The sequence below is a fragment of the Melanotaenia boesemani genome, chromosome 8, assembly GCF_017639745.1.
Source record: "Melanotaenia boesemani isolate fMelBoe1 chromosome 8, fMelBoe1.pri, whole genome shotgun sequence".
Classification (NCBI taxonomy): Eukaryota; Metazoa; Chordata; class Actinopteri; order Atheriniformes; family Melanotaeniidae; genus Melanotaenia; species Melanotaenia boesemani.
Window position 1 is genome coordinate 35,204,009 of NC_055689.1, and position 19,628 is coordinate 35,223,636.

The following is a 19,628-nucleotide window of genomic DNA, read 5'->3' on the forward strand; positions in this document are numbered from 1 at the left end:
CACAACAGGTCGGACAGCAGAACCGATCGAGGCTTTCAATGCCGGCCCAGGTTTATTTTAATAATTAAATTAAAAAATTGGTTTGTCAAACCCAGCCCATCCATCCGTTCCTCCATCCATCCTTATCCGGGGTCGGGTTGCGGGGGCAGCTGCCTCAGCAGGGAAACCCAGACTTCCCTCTCCCCGGCATATTCAACAGCCCATCCGGAAGGATTTCCCGAGGCGTTCCCAGGCCAGCCGAGACATGTAGTCCATCCAGCGTGTCCTGGGTCTTCCTCGGGGCCTCTTTCCGGTGGGACGTGCCTGGAACACCTCACCAGGGAGGCGTCCAGGAAGCATCCTAACCAGATGCCCGAGCCACCTCATCTGGCTCCTCTTGATGTGGAGGAGCAGCGGCTCTACTCTGAGCCCCTCCCGGACCACCGAGCTTCTCACCTTATCTCTAAGGGAGAGTCCGGCCACCCTGCGGAGGAAACTCATTTCGGCCGTTTGTACTCGCGATCTTGTTCTTTCGGTCTCTACCCACAGTCCCCAAACTGAGAAAAACTACCAAGAGTCTGGAGCGAGTGAAAGTATAAAAAAGTTTATTTTTTAGGAACCCTAGTAATTAACCTAAACTAAAATCTTTCTTCATGTTTTTCATTTGTCCCTTTATCCCTCCAGAGGTTCCACATCAATATGTCTACAAGGTGGATGAAGCTCTTCAAGATGACCAGCAGCTGTGCAACCAGAACTCAAACCTGGACCAGGAGCAACCAGAGTCTGCTCGTATTAAAGAGGAAGAGGAGGAACTCCTCAGCAGTCAGGAGGAAGAGCAGCTTTGGCTGAAGGATGAAACTGTGAAATTTCAACAGCTCATCCAGGGGAATCCCGAGGCGTTCCCAGGCCAGCCGAGAGATGTCGTCCGTCCAGCATGTCCTGGGTCTTCCCCGCGGCCTCCTCCAGATGGGACATGCCCGAACACCTCATCAGGGAGGCGTCCTGGAGGTATCCTGACCAGTAGGGCTGCACAATTAATCCGATTTTGGCCACAATTAAATTCACCTGATCGTCAACTATATTAACATTCAAAGTGTGGCTCTGCTGCCGGACAGCAGAACCGATCGAGGCTTTCAATGCCAACCCAGGTCCTGCCGTCCTGCTCACATGTATATATTAGGACTGGGTATTTCTAACCAGCAGTGTTTCCCCAATCAGTTTTCAGATCAAGGACCATTTTGATTATTCCAAAGACCCCGCAGTGCTTAATCTGGAGGTTTAACAATCATGAATAAACATACAGAACCTATAGTATTAATCATTTCTAACACTTATAGCCCATCTACTTCCACGAAACCACTAAAAACTGCTAACATTTACGTGTGCTAACTGTACTGCAGCCTCCAACAAATAATCACATCCATAACTATTGGCAGGGATAGAGGAGATAAGAAGCATGCTGCTGTTTATATTAGAATTATGATCAAATAACTTCATACTTACAACAGTACAAAATAGCCTCTGCCTGCATCGGTACCGCTGAGTTGGTGGCCACCATTATTCGGCTCTGGACAACTGGTTGAAAGTCCCTCCCCTTCCGGTACGTCAGCAAGATGGCGTCCGTTTAGTGTGCATAGTGTCCATCGTTTCGCACTAGATTTTTGGCCGAGTTTAGGGCAGCATCCGGGTACTTTTTTCAGTTTTTACTGAAATTTTACTGCACTTAAATGTAGTGTTCGAAGTATAGAAGTCCGCAAATTGGGACACACCCTTAGTTTTAGTTGCTAATGTGAGTGATAATACGCTGCAAAAGACTTTACAGATGAATGTAATCCACACTAGAATCAAAATATCTGAACTTGACATCATGTTGGCAAAAGAAGCTGATTGGACGGAGGCAACACAGGAAACCAGTGACCACCTCAGTGACCTCAGCCCCAGAGATGGGAGAGCCAACGCCAGGGTCCCCAGACTCTGCTTCGTCTTTGGAAAACGTGTTGGTGGGATTGAGGAGGTCTTCGAAGTATTCCCTCCACCCGCTCACAATGTCCCAAGTCGAGGTCAGCAGCCCCCCATCCCCACTGTACATAGTGTTGATGGAGCACTGCTTTCCCCTCCTGAGCCGCCGGATGGTGGATTAGAATCTCCTCAAAGCCGTCCAGAAGTCATTCTCCATGGCCTCTCCAAACTCCTCCCATGGCCGAATTTTTGCCTTAGTGACCGGCAAAGCCGAATCCCGCTTAGCCTGCCGATACCCATCATCTTCCTCCGAAGTCCCACAGGCCAAAAAGGCCCGATGGCATCCCTCACTGCTGGTGTCCATCAACGAGTTTTGGGATTACCGCAACGACATATATGTATTTCTTTTACTACCTTTTATTACCCCATAGATACCCAGTATACAGAAAACAAAATATTGGCCTAAAACACAACTGTTATTATTCACTGCTTTTACTAAAGTACCTGCATAGTTGTAGGGCCATTAAAATATTTGAAGTATTATATTGTTAAGAACATTGTGAAGTCCCTGGTATGTCCAGGTGTAACATATATAGATGATACTACAACATCCCTAGTTCTCTAATCTCTTATTAACCATGCTGTTCCCTCTCCTGACGGGTGGTCAGGGTAGAACAGTCTTCTCCGGTGCTGAAACAGCATTTGCTTCGGGGCTAACTCCCTAAACTACACTCTGCACTTGTTGATGTGGTGGAACACAAATAAAAGAACGGCTATTTCGCTGAAGGAAAGGGGCTTTATTACAGATCTGCACTGTTATTAACAATCCCTACTGCTCTCTACCTGCTCTGGTCCCCATCATCTCTTTCTACCCGGAGGTAGAAATAATAAAAAATAACATCTATTTTTTTTACACACGCTGCTTCCGGTCTCATCAGTCACGCTGCGCGTCTTTCTCTGCACGCACACTCACTTACGTTCACACACACACTGAGCTGCCTGAACCACACACACACATCCCACAACAATCTGTACATCAGGAGGAAAAAATCTGCTTCAGTTCAAACCAAACAACGTGGGAATAAGAAATAGAAACAGTAATAGGAAAAAAGTGCATCCAGATCATCTTTCCTTTTCTTTCACTCATTCTCTCTCTCTGGCTTGGCCCATGGCCACTCCCACTGACTTTTCTCCTTCTGCTCCTCCTCCATCTTCTCCTCCATCTCCTCCTCCTGCTCCTCTCCTCCGTGTTTTGTTTCTCCATGAAACTAGTAGCAAAGCAGGCATGTGCAGTAGGGCTGGGCGATTAATCGAATTTTAATCACAATTACGATCTGGGTTTTCAACGATCATAAAAATGAAATGGTCCGATTATTTTTGTCCTTCACAGTTTCCTCCCGTGCTGTTCTCAGTTGCAAATCGAGCGCAACAGTCATTGCAGCGCTCTGGTGCAGACTCCTCCCACTGCTGCAGACTCCTCCCACTGCTACAGACTCCTCCCACTGCTGCAGACTCCTCCCACTGCTGCAGACTCCTCCCACAGCCCCGACTGCTTTAGTTTCATTCAGCGCGAGTTGCAAACACCTCGCCAGTTATGGGCTGGACACATGGGAGGCGACGTCGCTCCTTCTCCTTCATTTTCTATCAAACTTGCGAGATGAGGCGGAAATCGCTGCCCTCCTCCAGCCAAGCGACAGTCGTGCATGTGAAATGTTGCGCTCGTGCACGCAGACGTGCACACGGGGGCTTGCGATGCGCCACAAGAAAATAGAAAAACGTTCCATTTTTGTGAGTCGCGACTAAATAATCCACCAGCTCCCAGAGTCACAGAGAGACAAACGTTATAAACAAACAGACATTTTTTCTCATTTAACACAGCAAACATCTGGGATTTAAGAACCTCATCAACACTTTGGACAAATGGCATCACTGCCATCTTAACACCATGTTAGTGGAGTGTCTCTCCTGCCCTGTATGATGAGTGTGGTGAGGGTGTTCAATCCAATGTTTCGCCACCACTACGGACCTGTGGTCAAGCCGTATAGAAATGTCTCGCTACCTTTTATTGACGCGGATTTCAACGTAAAAACGAAATGTTTTCAGACTATTTTTTTCCCAGATCACACCGGGCAGAACATAGCTGCTGGTCTCAGAGAAACAATAGCTACGGGGACCTAGTAGAAAGAAACTAGTCTGTATTACCACAGTAAACACTTAAAATGTCACAATGACCCCCCCCAAAACTCTCTCTTTCTCTAATCGTGTTAAATAATCGAGATCTCAATTTCACTCAAAATAATCGTGATTATCATTTTTCCCATAATCGAGCAGCCCTAATGTGCAGTGTGCACGGCTCCAACACCCTCCTCCTGTATGTCGCTAAAATGATGCTCCCCTTATGAAGGGGACAACATGATCGGCCCTCTACAGGGAGACTACTCCCTTCCTCTACTTAATAATATAAATATTAAGTCCTGTTTTTTCTTTTTTAGGAACCCTAGTAATTAACCTAAACTAAAATCTTTCTTCATGTTTTTCATTTGTCCCTTTATCCCTCCAGAGGTTCCACATCAATATGTCTACAAGGTGGATGAAGCTCTTCAAGATGACCAGCAGCTGTGCAACCAGAACTCAAACCTGGACCAGGAGCAACCAGAGTCTGCTCGTATTAAAGAGGAAGAGGAGGAACTCCTCAGCAGTCAGGAGGAAGAGCAGCTTTGGCTGAAGGATGAAACTGTGAAATTACAACAGCTCATCCAGGGGAATCCCGAGGTGTTCCCAGGCCAGCCGAGAGATGTCGTCCGTCCAGCATGTCCTGGGTCTTCCCCGCGGCCTCCTCCAGATGGGACATGCCCGAACACCTCATCAGGGAGGCGTCCTGGAGGTATCCTGACTAGTAGGGCTGCACAATTAATCCGATTTTGGCCACAATTAAATTCACCTGATCGTCAACGATACTTGCATTCAAAGTGCGGCTCTGCTGCATCTCTGATCATGTACATTCTCACCCTGTAGTCTGCCAACCACCAGGAGGCCAACGCAAAGCCAAAGCTTCATTAAGCTGCCTAAATAACAAGGGCGCAGTAACACACCCCTTTAACAGCCGGCAGCTGGTTGTACTCAGTGCTGCCAACTAGGGCTGCAACGATTAGTCGACGTTAGTCGACAATAAAAATAGTCGACAACGAATTTAGCCGTAATCTATTGTCGGCAAAAAAAAAAGAAACTACAGAGTGAGACATCGTCTTCTTTTTTTATCTCTGCTGAGAGTTGCACATGCGCAATAAAGTCTGCCAGAGGAAAAATATGGCGGCGAACTAGGGAGCAAAACGGTGGCCGAGGACGTCAAAAGTCTGGAACAACTTCACGTTAAACTTATAAAATAAATTAAATACATGTGAGGTTTGTAAATCGGACCTTGTGTACGACGCAAGTACGTCAGCAAAGCTCGAACACTTTTTTTTTTATTTTTATTTATTTATTTTTAACTTGTCCTGTCCAGCATCATAGCAGCAAAATGATAATCTGGTTGCTGTATCGTGCTGAACAAATTTGCTCTACCAAGGGGAGGCCTATGGGTAAGGCTCCTCTTGATAATGTGATTAATTTATTTATTTATTTACTTTGAATCACAGAATCTATGTAATCTTGCTGGACCCGACCGGAGGGGACAGAAAAAGATGGAAAATAGCAAAAAGAGCAAAAGGGAAAGAAGAAAGGAGACAAAAAGATCACAGACAGAAGGAAACGACCAAACTGTTACACCTGTACATGAACACACCAGAAAATTTCCTACAACTTTTACAAAAGCAGAAACACACACACAGAAAAAACAGAGCTGCCAGTCATTAAGAGTTTTTAAATAATAACCAAATCAAAAAGACATAACAGCGACCAGATACTAACTCACAGGAAAAATACAAAAAAATTTTTTTTATAATTATCGCTTAGTATTAAAACCCACTGGACAACTCAGTGACTGTCAGCAGGCAGAGCATGAGAAACAAGGAGTGATCAGTGATGAAGAGTGGTGAGTGAGATCATGCAAATGTGACCTCGCCTCCACGGAGGCCCAGTGGGGCCAAGATCAGCAGCCGCCGGCCCCGCCAGGGACCGGCCACCCAGGGCAGCCCAAGCGAAGGGCCCAGGGCCCCAGGAGCCCAGAGGCGGCCGCCCCACCCCCCAAAGGCAGAGGGCCCGCTACATGCCTAGGAGGACCAGGCCCCCCAAGACAGCCACCCGGCGTAGGCCAGCACACACCCCGATGTTCCAGCAGCACACCCCGGGAACCAGGGTGCTATCGGCCCCCTCCCCCCACTCCCCATCTACTTCAACCTGCACCCCATATAACCCCACACTCACACCCTCCCCGTGCCGCACCCACAATCACTCACCACCACACAATCACGCCACACACAACCCACCCACCATGCCCCGTGGACACCCCAGGCGGACCAGCGGACAGCGAGCCCCAAGCACCCCCCCCTTGACCCAACTCCCATAGAGCCAACAGCCCACCAGCACAGCCACCCCGGGACCCTGCCCGCCCTCAGCCACACACAGGAGGAGCAGGGGTGTAAGAGGTCCCCAATACCCTCTCCCTCCCCGCTCCTGACTGTTTATGTAGTGTGTGTTGTGTGCAATTAAAATTGAGGGGCAGTGACTGCAATGAGCCGCGAGCCGGGCCACCTAAGTGGCCCCGCCCACCATGCACCGCATGCCATGCCCCCCAGGTGTTGTTTGTGTGTTGTGTTTCTTGTGTTTTGGTGTCTCGGTGCAATTAAAACTGAGAGGCGAGCAGCCACGGGGTGCATCCAAGGAGACCACTGAATGGTCTCCTCCGTTCCGTTCCAGAGGGAAGCAAACTTCCCTCTGGAACCCTAACCCTAAACTTCCTTCTGGATGATGAGCCTTTAGTGGCATTAGGCACCCCTGCTCCCCAGGAGGCCCCCCCGGGCAAGACAGACCAGGAGAGGCCGCCCCCCACGACCGGGCCATTCAGGGACCGCAGCCAGTGAGCCGCCACCCACCCCAGAAAGTTCCCACCCCCCCACACCCCTAACGGGGAATGAGAGGATGGGGACAGCGGCAGACCCACGGCCCCCCACAAGTGCACTTAACCCCGCCACAACCACACACAGAAACACATGCACACACCTATTTCCTTGCACACTCCCACTCATCCTAACTCACATATGCCCTCTCAGCCCCACCCAAAAAATATAAACACTCGCACAGCATCCAACCCTCCCACTCTCACTCCCCAGACACACCCCCACTCATCCTAACACATGCATACGCACGCACACAAACATACCCCCCCATTCACACAAACATCCAAAGTATAGACACACACACACAACATACAAGCATCCCTGTCTCACACCCCAGCACCTCCCCCTATAATCCCCCGAATCCCACTCAGCCCTCCTTCAAACCCCTACACCCCCCTGCCCCCGGGCCATACCATGGGTCCCAGGGTGTCAACCAGACACCAGGGCATGCACCAACCCACACCACGGCAGCACATCCGGGCAGGCCCAGACCCCAGGCACATACGGAGCCCACCACCCCGGAGGGAGGAGGACCACCCCAGGCACCAGAGCCCAGAACCCCAGCCCAGCCCGCAAAATCACTCACTACTCACTCACTACTGATGTGGTCAACTAAGAGATTCCTAAACTGCTGAATACACAGATTATTTTTGTTTTTCCAGTTCACAAGAATAGTTTTCTTTGCAATGCATAATGCTGTGCGTATCATGTGTGCAGAGTTAATTGCCATATTAATGTCACCCAAGTCACCTAGTAGACATAGTGCGGGGATTGTAGCAATATTACATTTAAACCATGTTGACATGTCCACACATACCTGAAGCCAGAACCTGCGGACAGGTGTGCAGGACCACAAGGCATGGAGGTAATTGTCTGGTGTGTTTTCATTGCAGTGTGTGCAGATGTTTGATTGTGACAGACCCATCCTGAACATCCTTTGTCCTGTATAATGAGTTCTATGCAGAATTTTGAATTGTATTAGTTGCATATTTGAATTTTTAGTCATTTTAAGGGTGTTTAAACATATTTGTGACCATTTATCTTTATTAAAGTTACTGGATAAGTCACCCTCCCATTTTGAAGTTGGAAGACAGATTGAGTCTTCTAGTTTAGATAATAGTCTATATGTTTTTGATAATAGCTTTGGGGCATTGAGATTCATGAATTCTGCCACCCTAATAGGTAGCTGTAAGTTTAATTGATTAATGGTATATTTTTTGCATATAATAGATTTAAGCTGGTGATATTCTAAAAATGTTTTGCTACTGATTCCATATTGTGAAGTGAGAATATTAAATGATAAGAAGTTTCCATTTTCTATTATATGTTCTAACTGTTTTATTCCTTTATTTTTCCATTGAGTAAAATTGATAAGCTTTTTGTTTTGCAGGATGTCAGGGTTGTTCCAGAGGGGTGTAAACTTACATGGAAAAAGTGAGGATTTGGTTATTTTTAGAAAATCCCACCAAGCCACTAAGGAGGAACTGATATTGATGCTTTTAAAACACTTATGTGTTTTGATGGTTGAGCTGATGAATGGCAGGTCAGAGATAAACAGATCCTCACACAATGCTTGCTCTACATCTAACCATGATTCATCCAGACTGCTAAGTTTAAGCTATTTGGAGATATACTGCAGCTTGTTAGCTAAGAAAACATGATTAAAGTCGGGTAGCTCCAATCCGCCTCTATCTTTAGTCTGTTTAGTCAGTTTTTAGACTGATACGTGATGGCTTATTTTTCCATAAAAATTTAGATATATGTGAGTCCAGTGACTTAAACCAACTGGAGGATGGTTTAGTGCAGGGCTATCAGGTGTGTTGAAGCAGGGATACATGGAAAACCTGCTGGGTTGCGGCCCTCGTAGGACCGAATTGAATAGCCCTGGTTTAGTGGGTATCATTGAAAACAGATAGTTTACTTTTGATAGAACCATCATTTTAACTGTGGCAACCCTCCCCATGAGTGATATGGGTAAGCGCCTCCACAGTGAGAGATCATCCTCTATTGCTTCAAGTAGCTGGACACAATTTAGCTTTGTTAGTTCTGATAACCTGGGGGAAATGTTTATGCCTATATATCTAATGTTTCGAGACTGTATTGTAGTGTTGGGTATGTTTTGTAGGTCACAGTTGATGGGCATAGCAATTGTCTTAGACCAGTTAATAGAGTAATTAGATATTGATGAGAATGTGTTAATAAGTGTGATTGTCTGGGGGAGAGACGTCAGTGAGTTCTGGAGGAAAAGTAATACATCATCAGCATAAAGACTTATCTTATGTTCTATATTTTTGGCATGGATTCCTTTAATCTCTTTATTTTGTCTTATGGCAGCAGCTAGGGGTTCAATAAAAATAGCAAAGAGTGATGGAGAAAGTGGGCAGCCCTGTCTGGTGCCTCTCTGCAAACAGAAGCTTGGAGAGGTTTGATCATTGGTCTTCACACATGCATTTGGGTTGTTATATAATATTTTTATCCAATCTATGAAAGATGACCCAAACCCAAATTTGTTTAACGTAGCAAATAAAAATTTCCAGTTTACTCGGTCAAATGCTTTTTCTGCGTCTAAAGAAATGACTGTGGATTCCAGATTATGTAGAGTAGAATAATCTATGATGTTAATTAATCTACGCATGTTAGTAGAGGAATGTCTACCTTTAATAAAGCCTGTTTGGTCAGGATGTATTATTAGAAGGGTTATTTTTTCTATTCTTCTGGCCAAAGCTTTGCTAATTATTTTGAGATCTACATTTATTAATGAAATTGGACGGTAACTGGATGGAAGTGTCGGGTCTTTACCTGGTTTTAATAGTAGAGTAATATTGGCTAGGTTCATATTTGAAGGTATTTTTTGTTTTTCCTTTATTTCTAATATCATATTGTAGAAAGTGGGTGCCAACGTTGTCCAGAATTCTTTGTAGAATTCTGCTGGGTAGCCATCTGGACCTGGAGCTTTATTGTTGGACATATGCTGGAGAGCTTCATGGAGTTCGCCAACTGAAAGGGGGGAATCCAAGACCATTTTATTTTCATGTTTTAATTGAAGAAGATTGATGTTACTAAGAAATTTATCAATGTTGTCATCTGTTGTAGTTAGTTGTGATGTATATAATGTTTTATAGAATTCTTTGAAAGTGTTATTTATCTTGTCAGGGTGGTGGCTGATGTTTCCTTCTGGATCTCTGACAGAGGAGATGGTTGTTTTCTCCTTATTTGTTTTTAACTGATTAGCCAGGAACCTTCCAGATTTGTTGCCATGCTCAAAATTCTCCAAACAAAGTCTTTGCACCAAGAATTGCGTCTTTTTATCTATTATTTCATTAAATTCAAGTTTAGCTTTCCTTATAGCATTTAGTGTGTGTTCTTCTGGGGAGACATGGTAAGCTCCTCTAAGGATTTAATTCTGAGTTCTAACTCTGAAATTCTCAAAGTTTCCTTCTTTTTCTTATGAGAAGAAAAGGAAATGATTTTCCCTCTCATTACTGCTTTTCCTGCTTCCCAAAGAACACACGCTGAAGTTTCTGGCAAGTCGTTATTTTCTAGATATAAGGACCATTCTCTTTTAAAGTAGCTGATAAACTCAGGATCTTTAAGTAATGACGTATTAAATCTTCAGTTTCTAGTTGCTGGTTTATTGCTCTTACTTCTCAGAGTGAATGATACTGGTGCGTGATCACTAATGCTAATAGGATGGATTCTGATTTCTGACATGTTATTCATCAGCGAGCTGCTAGTTAAGAAATAATCTAATCTAGAATAGGAATGGTGAACTGAAGAGAAGAAGGTGTATTCTCTTAGTGTGGGATGGTGAGAGCGCCAAGCATCACAGAGACCAAAATCCTTCATGTACTGTTTTAGTTTCTGAGGATTTCCAGACTCGATGAGCTCCTGTGGTACTTTGTTTGTCCAGTATAATGTTAAAATCACCTCCTATAATTAATGTGTTATCTGAGTGACCATAGAGGTGAAGAGGGAGTGAAAGAAGGAGGATCATCAATATTTGGACCAGATATATTTGCGATACATAACTTAACATTTTTAATAGATAAAGTAACTATTATAAATCTGCCTTCTGGATCTATGATTGTATTATCTATGTCAAAATTTAACCTTCTATTAATAAGAGTTGCTGCTCCTCTCTGCCTAGAATTATAACAAGCTGAATACACATGTGGAAACTGGGTTGTTGAGAGAAGATCTATTGTTGAGTTTGATAAATGAGTCTCTTGGAGTAATATTATATCTGCTTTCATTTCTTGCAAACGATTAAAAATTTTGAACCTCTTTTCCCCTGTGCCAGCTCCACGCACATTCCAAGTGACAAATGTGAGTTTGTTCATGAACCAACCACAGAAATGAGGCTATATGCATATTACTGAAGCGTGTGTGCGTGCATCCCACTGCTTCTCTGCGTGCATGTGTATCTGCCAGCTGGTTGTGACAGGGATGTATGTGCGCTTGTGCTGTTCTGTGTGTGTTCCTGTGAATCATGAAAAGTGCTGATGTGTATATAATATAATGACAAGCAGTCTAAAGTGAGCAAGATGGCGCCAGCGTGTGCGGCTCGACGTCTGCTGATTAATGCTTTTTTAGTATTTTTATAGTTTTTTAACTGGCATAATGTGACAGCTTTTCTGGTATATGATCGACAAGCCCTACTACATATTGGTCTAACTCAAAGATCAAAACTGAATAGGATTACGAATGGCAGAACTTCAGATCCTCCACCGTTCCTCTCTGACATCCCGTCTGAACTACGGCGCATACCTGTCGGCCTTCCGCCGAAAAAACGCCCACGGAAACGAGGAAGGCGAGGTGGCGTTTTGGTCAGAATTAAGGCGATCAGGAGATCTATAGGAAAACGTCATATGTTGGATCATTGGTGTTCCTTGCGATTGATTCGGCCTGTTTTTCCGAAAGCAGTGGAGGGCCAAGCTCACCTGTTGATGGCGGCGCGTCCTCGTCGCAGGTCTTGGCAACTCAAACGTGGCGTGGAGTTGCGCAACCTCCGTCTGCTGGATCGTGTCTCTTCGTCAACAACAAAGACAGAGGAGGTGATTGTCAGCGCGGCTCTCATTAATGCTAGATCACTAGCAAACAAAACCTTCATCCTTAATGATTTCTTCATATCGCGGGAACTGGATTTTATGTTTCTGACGGAGACTTGGCTGCGAGCGGGTGAGTTTTCATCGTTCTCAGAACTTCTTCCTCCGGACTGTGGATTTTTCAGCGCCCCTCGTACTGCAGGGAAAGGTGGAGGACTCGCTGTTTTATTTCGATCATGTTTTTTGTGTCGGCAGCTACCAGTGCAGAGCTTTTCCAGCTTTGAAGTTCAGCTGGTGGAGATTAAATGTGAGACTCCGCTGCTGTGTGTGGTGATCTATCTGCCGCCCAATTTTAATAATAGCTTCCTTCAGGACTTTGCAGACCTTCTCTCATCAATTAGATTGGAATATGATCGAATTCTGATTGTTGGAGATTTTAATATACATGTCTGTTGTGAGTACAAACCACTAGTTAAAGACTTCATGAGCCTGATCAGTTCTTTTAACCTGCTTCAGTTGGTAAAGGAACCAACACATGAAAAGGGTCATATTCTGGATTTGGTCCTCACTTTGGGTGTGCATGGTGATATACAGGAGATTTGTGATGTGGGCATCTCCGATCATCGGCCTGTTTTGTTTAAATTTGATCTGGTTAAATCTGAGTCTGGTTCAAGCGCCTCGGTCCGCTCAAGACGCCTGATCACTGCACAGACGGCCGTCCTTTTTTCTGCTGCTTTTACTAAGTCCACCCTTCCCTCTGTGGACTTACAGCAGCATGGAGATGTGGATAGACTTTTGGAGGAGTTCAGCTTCCTGTGTTCTGACATTTTAGACTCCATTGCCCCTGTCAGGATTTTACGCTGTAAACCAGCTGTACAGCCGTGGCTCAATGATCACACCCGTGCGCTCAGGCGCATCACTCGGAGGGCGGAGAGGAAATGGAAGAAGGACAGGCTTCATGTGTCCTTGGATATATTAAAAAATGCTTTATCTGAATATCACGATGCTGTAAAGAATTCTAAGACCCAGTTTATTTCAAACTTAGTGTCTGTGAACATCAGTAAACCTCGAATTCTTTTTAACTCCTTGAACTCTCTATTGAATCCGTATGATTCATCTCCTCTGACTCCATCTATTGTATTGTGTGAAAGATTTTTAAAATTCTTTACTGAGAAAGTGAGTGCTGTTAGATGCTCACCCTCATTGTCCTCACCAGATCCGGCTGTACTGACTGTGTCTTCTGCTGTGTTTGAACATTTTGAACCTGTGACTATCTGTAAGCTTTCTGAAATAGTGCAACATCTGAGGCCTTCACACTGTCCTGGTGATTCTATTCCACCTCGACTACTGAAGGAGGTATTGTATGCTGTAGGTCCCTGGATTGTTAACTTTGTTAATTCTTCGCTTACTTTGGGTTGTGTTCCATCTGCTCTGAAACATGCTGCTGTGCAACCTCTTCTTAAAAAGAATGACCTGGATCCTACCATTCTTTCAAATTTTAGGCCAATTTCCAAGCTTCCTTTTCTCTCCAAAATTTTAGAGAAGGTTGTTTACAATCAGTTGCAGGATCATCTAAAACTTTATGATCTTTATGAAAAATTCCAGTCTGGTTTTAGGCCGTGTCATAGCACTGAAACAGCCCTTCTTAGGGTGTGCAATGATTTATTTTTAGCTACTGATACTGGAGCCTCTGCTGTTTTAATCCTTCTTGACCTAACTGCAGCCTTTGATACGGTGGATCATGACATTCTTTTAATGCGCGTGCAACATTCTATAGGAATTAATGGTATTGTACTCAAATGGTTTGAGTCCTATTTAAAAAAGAGAATCTTTTCAGTCCATCTTGAGCATTTCTCTTCTTCTGAGGCCCAACTTAGCTATGGGGTTCCTCAAGGCTCCATCCTAGGCCCTATTTTGTTTTCGTTATACTTGCTTCCCCTGGGATCTATTTTCAAAAAATATAGAGTCTCTTTTCACTGTTATGCCGATGACATTCAGATCTATTTATCTTTTAAATCTGCAGAAGACCATTGCGTTAAAAATCTTCAACAGTGTTTGCAGGATGTTAAAATTTGGATGGAGAGAAATTTCCTATGTATAAACAGCAAAAAAACAGAGGTCATTATTTTTGGAAAATCTGACCTGCTGGCAGGATGCAGCAGCGTTATTGGTACCCTGGACTTATTTATTCATTCTTTTATTAAAAATCTTGGTGTTTTATTTGATCCTAACCTTAAATTTGACAGGCAGGTTTGTGCAGTAGTCCAGTCTAGCTTTTATCAGCTGAGGCTTATCAGCAGAATTAAGCCTTACCTTCCCCGTGATGCCCTAGAAAGGGTTATTCACGCTTTTATTTTCTCTAGACTGGACTACTGCAACTCCCTTTATTCTGGGATTGATCAGTCTCTTCTGCGCCGTCTTCAGCTGATTCAAAACTCAGCTGCCCGCTTACTAACGGGAACTAGACGGCCGGAGCACATTACGCCAGTGCTGAGATCCCTTCACTGGCTGCCTGTTGCTTTTAGAATTTCTTTTAAACTCTTACTTTTGACTTTTAAATGTTTACATGGTCTAGCACCTCCTTATCTGTCCGAGTTGCTTCACCACCACCGTCCTGGTAGGGCACTGAGGTCGGAAAATCAACTGAGGTTAGTTGTCCCGAGGACTCGGTTAGTCACTCGGGGAGACAGAGCTTTCTCAGTGGTGGCTCCAAAACTTTGGAATGGACTTCCTCTCTCTGTGAGGTCTGCCAAAGATCTGAATAATTTTAAATGTCTTTTGAAAACTTATCTCTTTACTTTGGCTTTTAACACTAGAGAGCAGGATCATTAGGCTAGGTCTTTTAATTTAATTATATTTTTATCTGTTATTTTACTGTTTTAAACTGCTTGTTTTATTATGATTTGATGTTTTATTTGTTGTAATTTTATCTGTACAGCACTTTGGGTACCCTGGGGTATGAGAAGGTGCTATAGAAATAAAGGTTGATTGATTGATTGAAGTGTTACCGTTAACCGTTAAAGGGTCGGAGAGAAGAAATGTAAAGAGTGAAAAGAGCGACAGTGCCAAATGAAAAAAGTAATTTAAAAAACGCATCTGTGCTGAGAGCAGTGTAGTGGAGACGGGCAGTGGATTTACTGTTAACTAAATTATCTTTTATGGCAGTTTTAAGGATATAACATGATCTGGTGAGAAAACAGGAAAATTGAAGCACATACCAAGTCAGTAGAACCACGGAGTGATGTCCGGGTCGTGGTACAGCTGTCCATTAATAAATAATTTATCCACCGCGATGACAGCGCGAGCGCCTTCAGTGATGGATTTCCTCCTGATGGGAAACAGGACTCTCCGTCAGTCCAGAATCTCTCTGGGATATCGTTCATTTACTTCCCTTCAGTTCGCGGCCCTGGTTCTTCACCTGCTCCTTCTGTTTGAAGCTGACGAACTTTGCTACAATAGGTCTTGGTCTGCTGGACCCGGGTTTCCTCCCGCCGAGCCGATGGACTCTGTGAAAGGAGATGCTTTTCACTGTTTCCTGCGGGAGCTTCAGGTGGGTTTTGATGAAGTTTTTCACCGTGGTCTCGGGGTTCTCCTCCGTCTGCTCTGGAATCCCTGCAAATACCAGGTTCTCTCTCATGCTCCGCGCCTGCAGATTGATCACCGTTTCCTTCATCTTCTTGTTTTCTTCCGAGAGACGGGTCAAGCCCTCGGTGAGGGATTTCACAGACTCTCTGAGACCGGCATTTTCTACAGCCAGAGTTTCCACCTGCTTCTGGCTGAATTTTAATGATTCACGTAGCGCCTGGAACTCCTTGTAGAGAATTTCTACCAGGCTCAAACGCGCATCAAAACTACTGAGTTTCTTATCTATAGAGATCAGAACATCTGTTGAGTCGTTCCCTGGTGGTGAAATAGCTCCAGGTGAATCCTCGTTTCGCTGTCTCTTGGCCTTGGATGAGGTGGAGGGGGTGGACGTGTTGTTTGGTTTCCACATGACGATTCTATCGTAACAACGATCTAGAAAATCTGTCAGGCTGGCCAAATCCCCCCCGCTGTGCTCCAGAGTGTACCTTTTAAAGACACTATTTTTCTACTTTAAAGTATATTTTGATTAGGCTGGCACAAAATACAATTGAATGAAAGCATAAATGTTTGGGCGCGCCTAGTTTGAATCTGCCGTCTCCCCGGAAACTACGCCACCTACAGCATTAGCGTCACTTAATGGTAAATGTATTTGTTGCATTATTGGTCATCTATAGTAAATTAAAGTTTAATTTTTCACTAAAATTGTTGCCACATAGTTTGTTTATAATTAAATAAAAACATCTGTTTTTCCAAACAAGGTGAATAATTGTGATTAATAATCGTGATTAATAATCGTGATTACAATATTGATCAACATAATTGTGATTATTATTTTGGTCATAATCGTCCAGCCATACTGACCAGATGCTCGAGCCACTCTTGGAAAAAAGATTTTTAGTCTCAGTGAAGCTTGTAATAGTTAAATAAGTAATAATATAAATATTAAGTCCTATTTTTTCTTTTTTGGGAATCCTAGTAAATAATCTAAACTAAAATCTTTCTTCATGTTTTTCATTTGTCCCTTTATCCCTCCAGAGGTTCTACATCAATATGTCTACAAGGTGGATGAAGCTCTTCAAGATGACCAGCAGCTGTGCAACCAGAACTCAAACCTGGACCAGGAGGAACCAGAGTCTGCTCGTATTAAAGAGGAAGAGGAGGAACTCCTCAGCAGTCAGGAGGAAGAGCAGCTTTGGCTGAAGGATGAAACTGATCAGTTTTCAATACTGGCTGCTCATGAGGAAGATGGTCACAGTGATCCAGAACCAAACAGGGACCATATTCCCTCTTACAGTCCTCCTGCAGACCAACATTCACCTTTAGAGGAAGGCATGGTTGAAGACTCAGGACCAACAACGTGTGCAGATACACAGCCTGAAAAGAGCTGTCTAACGGAGACAAATGAGAACGTAGGAGAGTCCTTTCTGTTAGAAAGTCATTGTAATGAAAGAGATGAGAAACAACATTCCTGCAAGTTCTGTGGGAAACAATTTAAAATTAAAAATAAGTTAACTGTTCATGTAAGAACTCACACAGGAGAGAGACCGTATTTATGTCAAACATGTGGAAAATGTTTCGGTCGCCAGAGTACTTTGGTGCGCCACATCAGAATTCACACAGGTGAGAAGCCGTATCCTTGTCAAACATGTGGAAAATGTTTCAGTCACAAGAGTGCTTTGGTGTACCACATGAGAATTCACACAACTGAGAAGCCGTATTCTTGTCCAACATGTGGAAAATGTTTCAGTCATAAGAGTCTTTTGGCGCGTCACAAGAGAATTCACACAGGTGAGAAGCCGTATTCTTGTCCAACATGTGGAAAATGTTTCGGTCACAGGAGTGGTTTAGTGTACCACAAGACATTACACACGGGTGAGAAGCCGTATTCTTGTCAAACATGTGGAAAATGTTTTAGTCGCAGGAGTGGTTTGGTGTACCACAAGAGAATTCACACAGCTGAGAAGCCGTATTCTTGTCAAATATGTGGAAGATGTTTTAGTCGCAGTAGTAGTTTGATGTACCACAAGAGAATTCACACAGGTGAGAAGCCGTATTCTTGTCAAACATGTGGAAAATGTTTTAGTCGCAGCAGTGGTTTGGTGTACCACAAGAGAATTCACACAGCTGAGAAGCCGTATTCTTGTCAAATATGTGGAAAATGTTTCAGTCACAGCAGTGGTTTGGTGCACCACAAGAGAATTCACACAGCTGCCAAGCCGTATTCTTGTCAAACATGTGGAAAATGTTTTAGTCGCAGCAGTGGTTTGGTGCACCACAAGAGAATTCACACAGCTGAGAAGCCGTATTCTTGTCAAATATGTGATAAATGTTTCAGTCACAGGAGTGGTTTGGTGAACCACAAGAGAATTCACACAGCTGAGAAGCCGTATTCTTGTCAAACATGTGGAAAATGTTTCTGTCACAGGAGTGGTTTGGTGAACCACAAGAGAATTCACACAGCTCAGAAGCCGTATTCTTGTCAAACATGTGGAAAATGTTTTAGTCACAGGAGGGGTTTGGTGAACCACAAGAGAATTCACACAGCTGAGAAGCCGTATTCTTGTCAAACATGTGGAAAATGTTTCAGTCACAGGAGTGGTTTGGTGACCCACAAGAGAACTCACACAGTTGAGAAGTCGTATCCTTGTCAAACATGTGGAAAATGTTTTAGTCACAGGAGTGGTTTGGTGAATCACAAGAAAATTCACACAGCTAAGAAGCTGTGTTCTTGTCAAACATGTGGAAAATGTTTCAGTTACAAGAGTACTTTGGCGCGTCACATGAGAATTCACACAGCTGAGAAGCCGTATTCTTGTCAAACATGTGGAAAATGTTTCAGTTACAAGAGTACTTTGGTGCGTCACATGAGAATTCACACAGGTAAGAAACCGTATTCTTGTCCAACATGAAAATGTTTCACACAAAATGATGATTTAAAGTACCACATGATCACTAACAGAGAATGTCAAAAGCCACCTTCTATATGTAGAAAAGATTCAATCTAAATCACGGGCTGTGAATGAATTATCTTTGGCCTGCATGATCATATCTAATCTTATTAGAGCTGGCCTGCTGATACAGCACATGTACCAAGGCAAGGCAAATTTATTTGTATAGACAATTCAAAGTGCTTTACATAAATACTACAAGTCCCACAATGCACTGCCAGTACGTTTGCAATCACAGGCCCGCGAGCGAGTACCTCACCGATTCTCCAGAAACCTGACGGAGCTGCTCACCTTTGTCAACAACCCCTCTCCCCAGAAAATGGCTAAAGGAAAAGTGGACTTTGTAAACAGAGAATATGTTTGTGGATGTAAAGGACAAAGCTGTGTGTCTTCTGTGTGGAGACAGAGAGGCTGGAAGTTATGAACAGAATCGGTGACAAATGGCAGCCTTGGTGGAGTCCAACTCATACTGGAAATGATTCTGATTTACTGCCGGCAATGCGGACCAAGCTCTGACACCGGTCGTACAGGGACCGGACAGCTCGTACAAGCAGGTCCAGCACTCCATACTTCTGGAGTTCCCCCCACAAGAGTCCCCGGGGGACATGGTCAAAAGCCTTCTCCAAGTCCACAAAGCACATGTAGACCGGTTGGGCAAACTCCCACGACCCCTCAATATATGCCTGACTGTCAACAGGTTGTGAAATAATAAACCAGGCTTTTGAGCCAACAGGCATATCATCTTGAGACTAGTGAGCATCGCAGAGCAGCAAACTGTCCTTTAATGCAGTTTCATTTTTTACATTTTTATTATCTTGCTGTTACAGGATGTTTCATTTGTCAAACAAGTAAAATAAATATTTTTTATTTTAATTTTATTTGTTTAGTAATGACAATACCTTGTAGACTGTTAGTTCCAGATACAATATGTGCAATAAAGTCATTAAAATGAGTTTTTAATAAACATTGGACCAGGCGGCCCTCAACGTGTTCCAGTTTTTTCATTTTGGTCCACTGTGTGTTTGAGTTTGACGCCCCTGATCTAAATTATGATTTAA

The 19,628-nt window shown here is 43.9% G+C and overlaps 1 protein-coding gene across 6 annotated transcripts in view; it reads left to right on the forward strand.

Moving 5' to 3' along the window:
- The window catches only part of LOC121645098 (zinc finger protein 420-like), a 1,096,702-nt gene extending 1,077,665 nt beyond the window's left edge, over nt 1-19,037 (forward strand). For 2 of the 6 annotated variants that reach the window (XM_041993462.1, XM_041993461.1), the window contains exon 2: nt 16,658-19,037. In XM_041993462.1, coding sequence (XP_041849396.1) covers nt 16,658-18,531 — 1,874 coding nt within the window. In that variant the 3' untranslated portion in view covers nt 18,532-19,037. Of the gene's footprint in view, nt 1-811; nt 988-4,498; nt 4,558-4,655; nt 4,835-16,657 lie in introns of those variants that run through there. The other 4 variants (XR_006011350.1, XM_041993467.1, XM_041993466.1 and 1 more) reach the window with 4 other exon arrangements.
- The last annotated feature ends 591 nt before the right edge of the window (nt 19,038-19,628 follow it).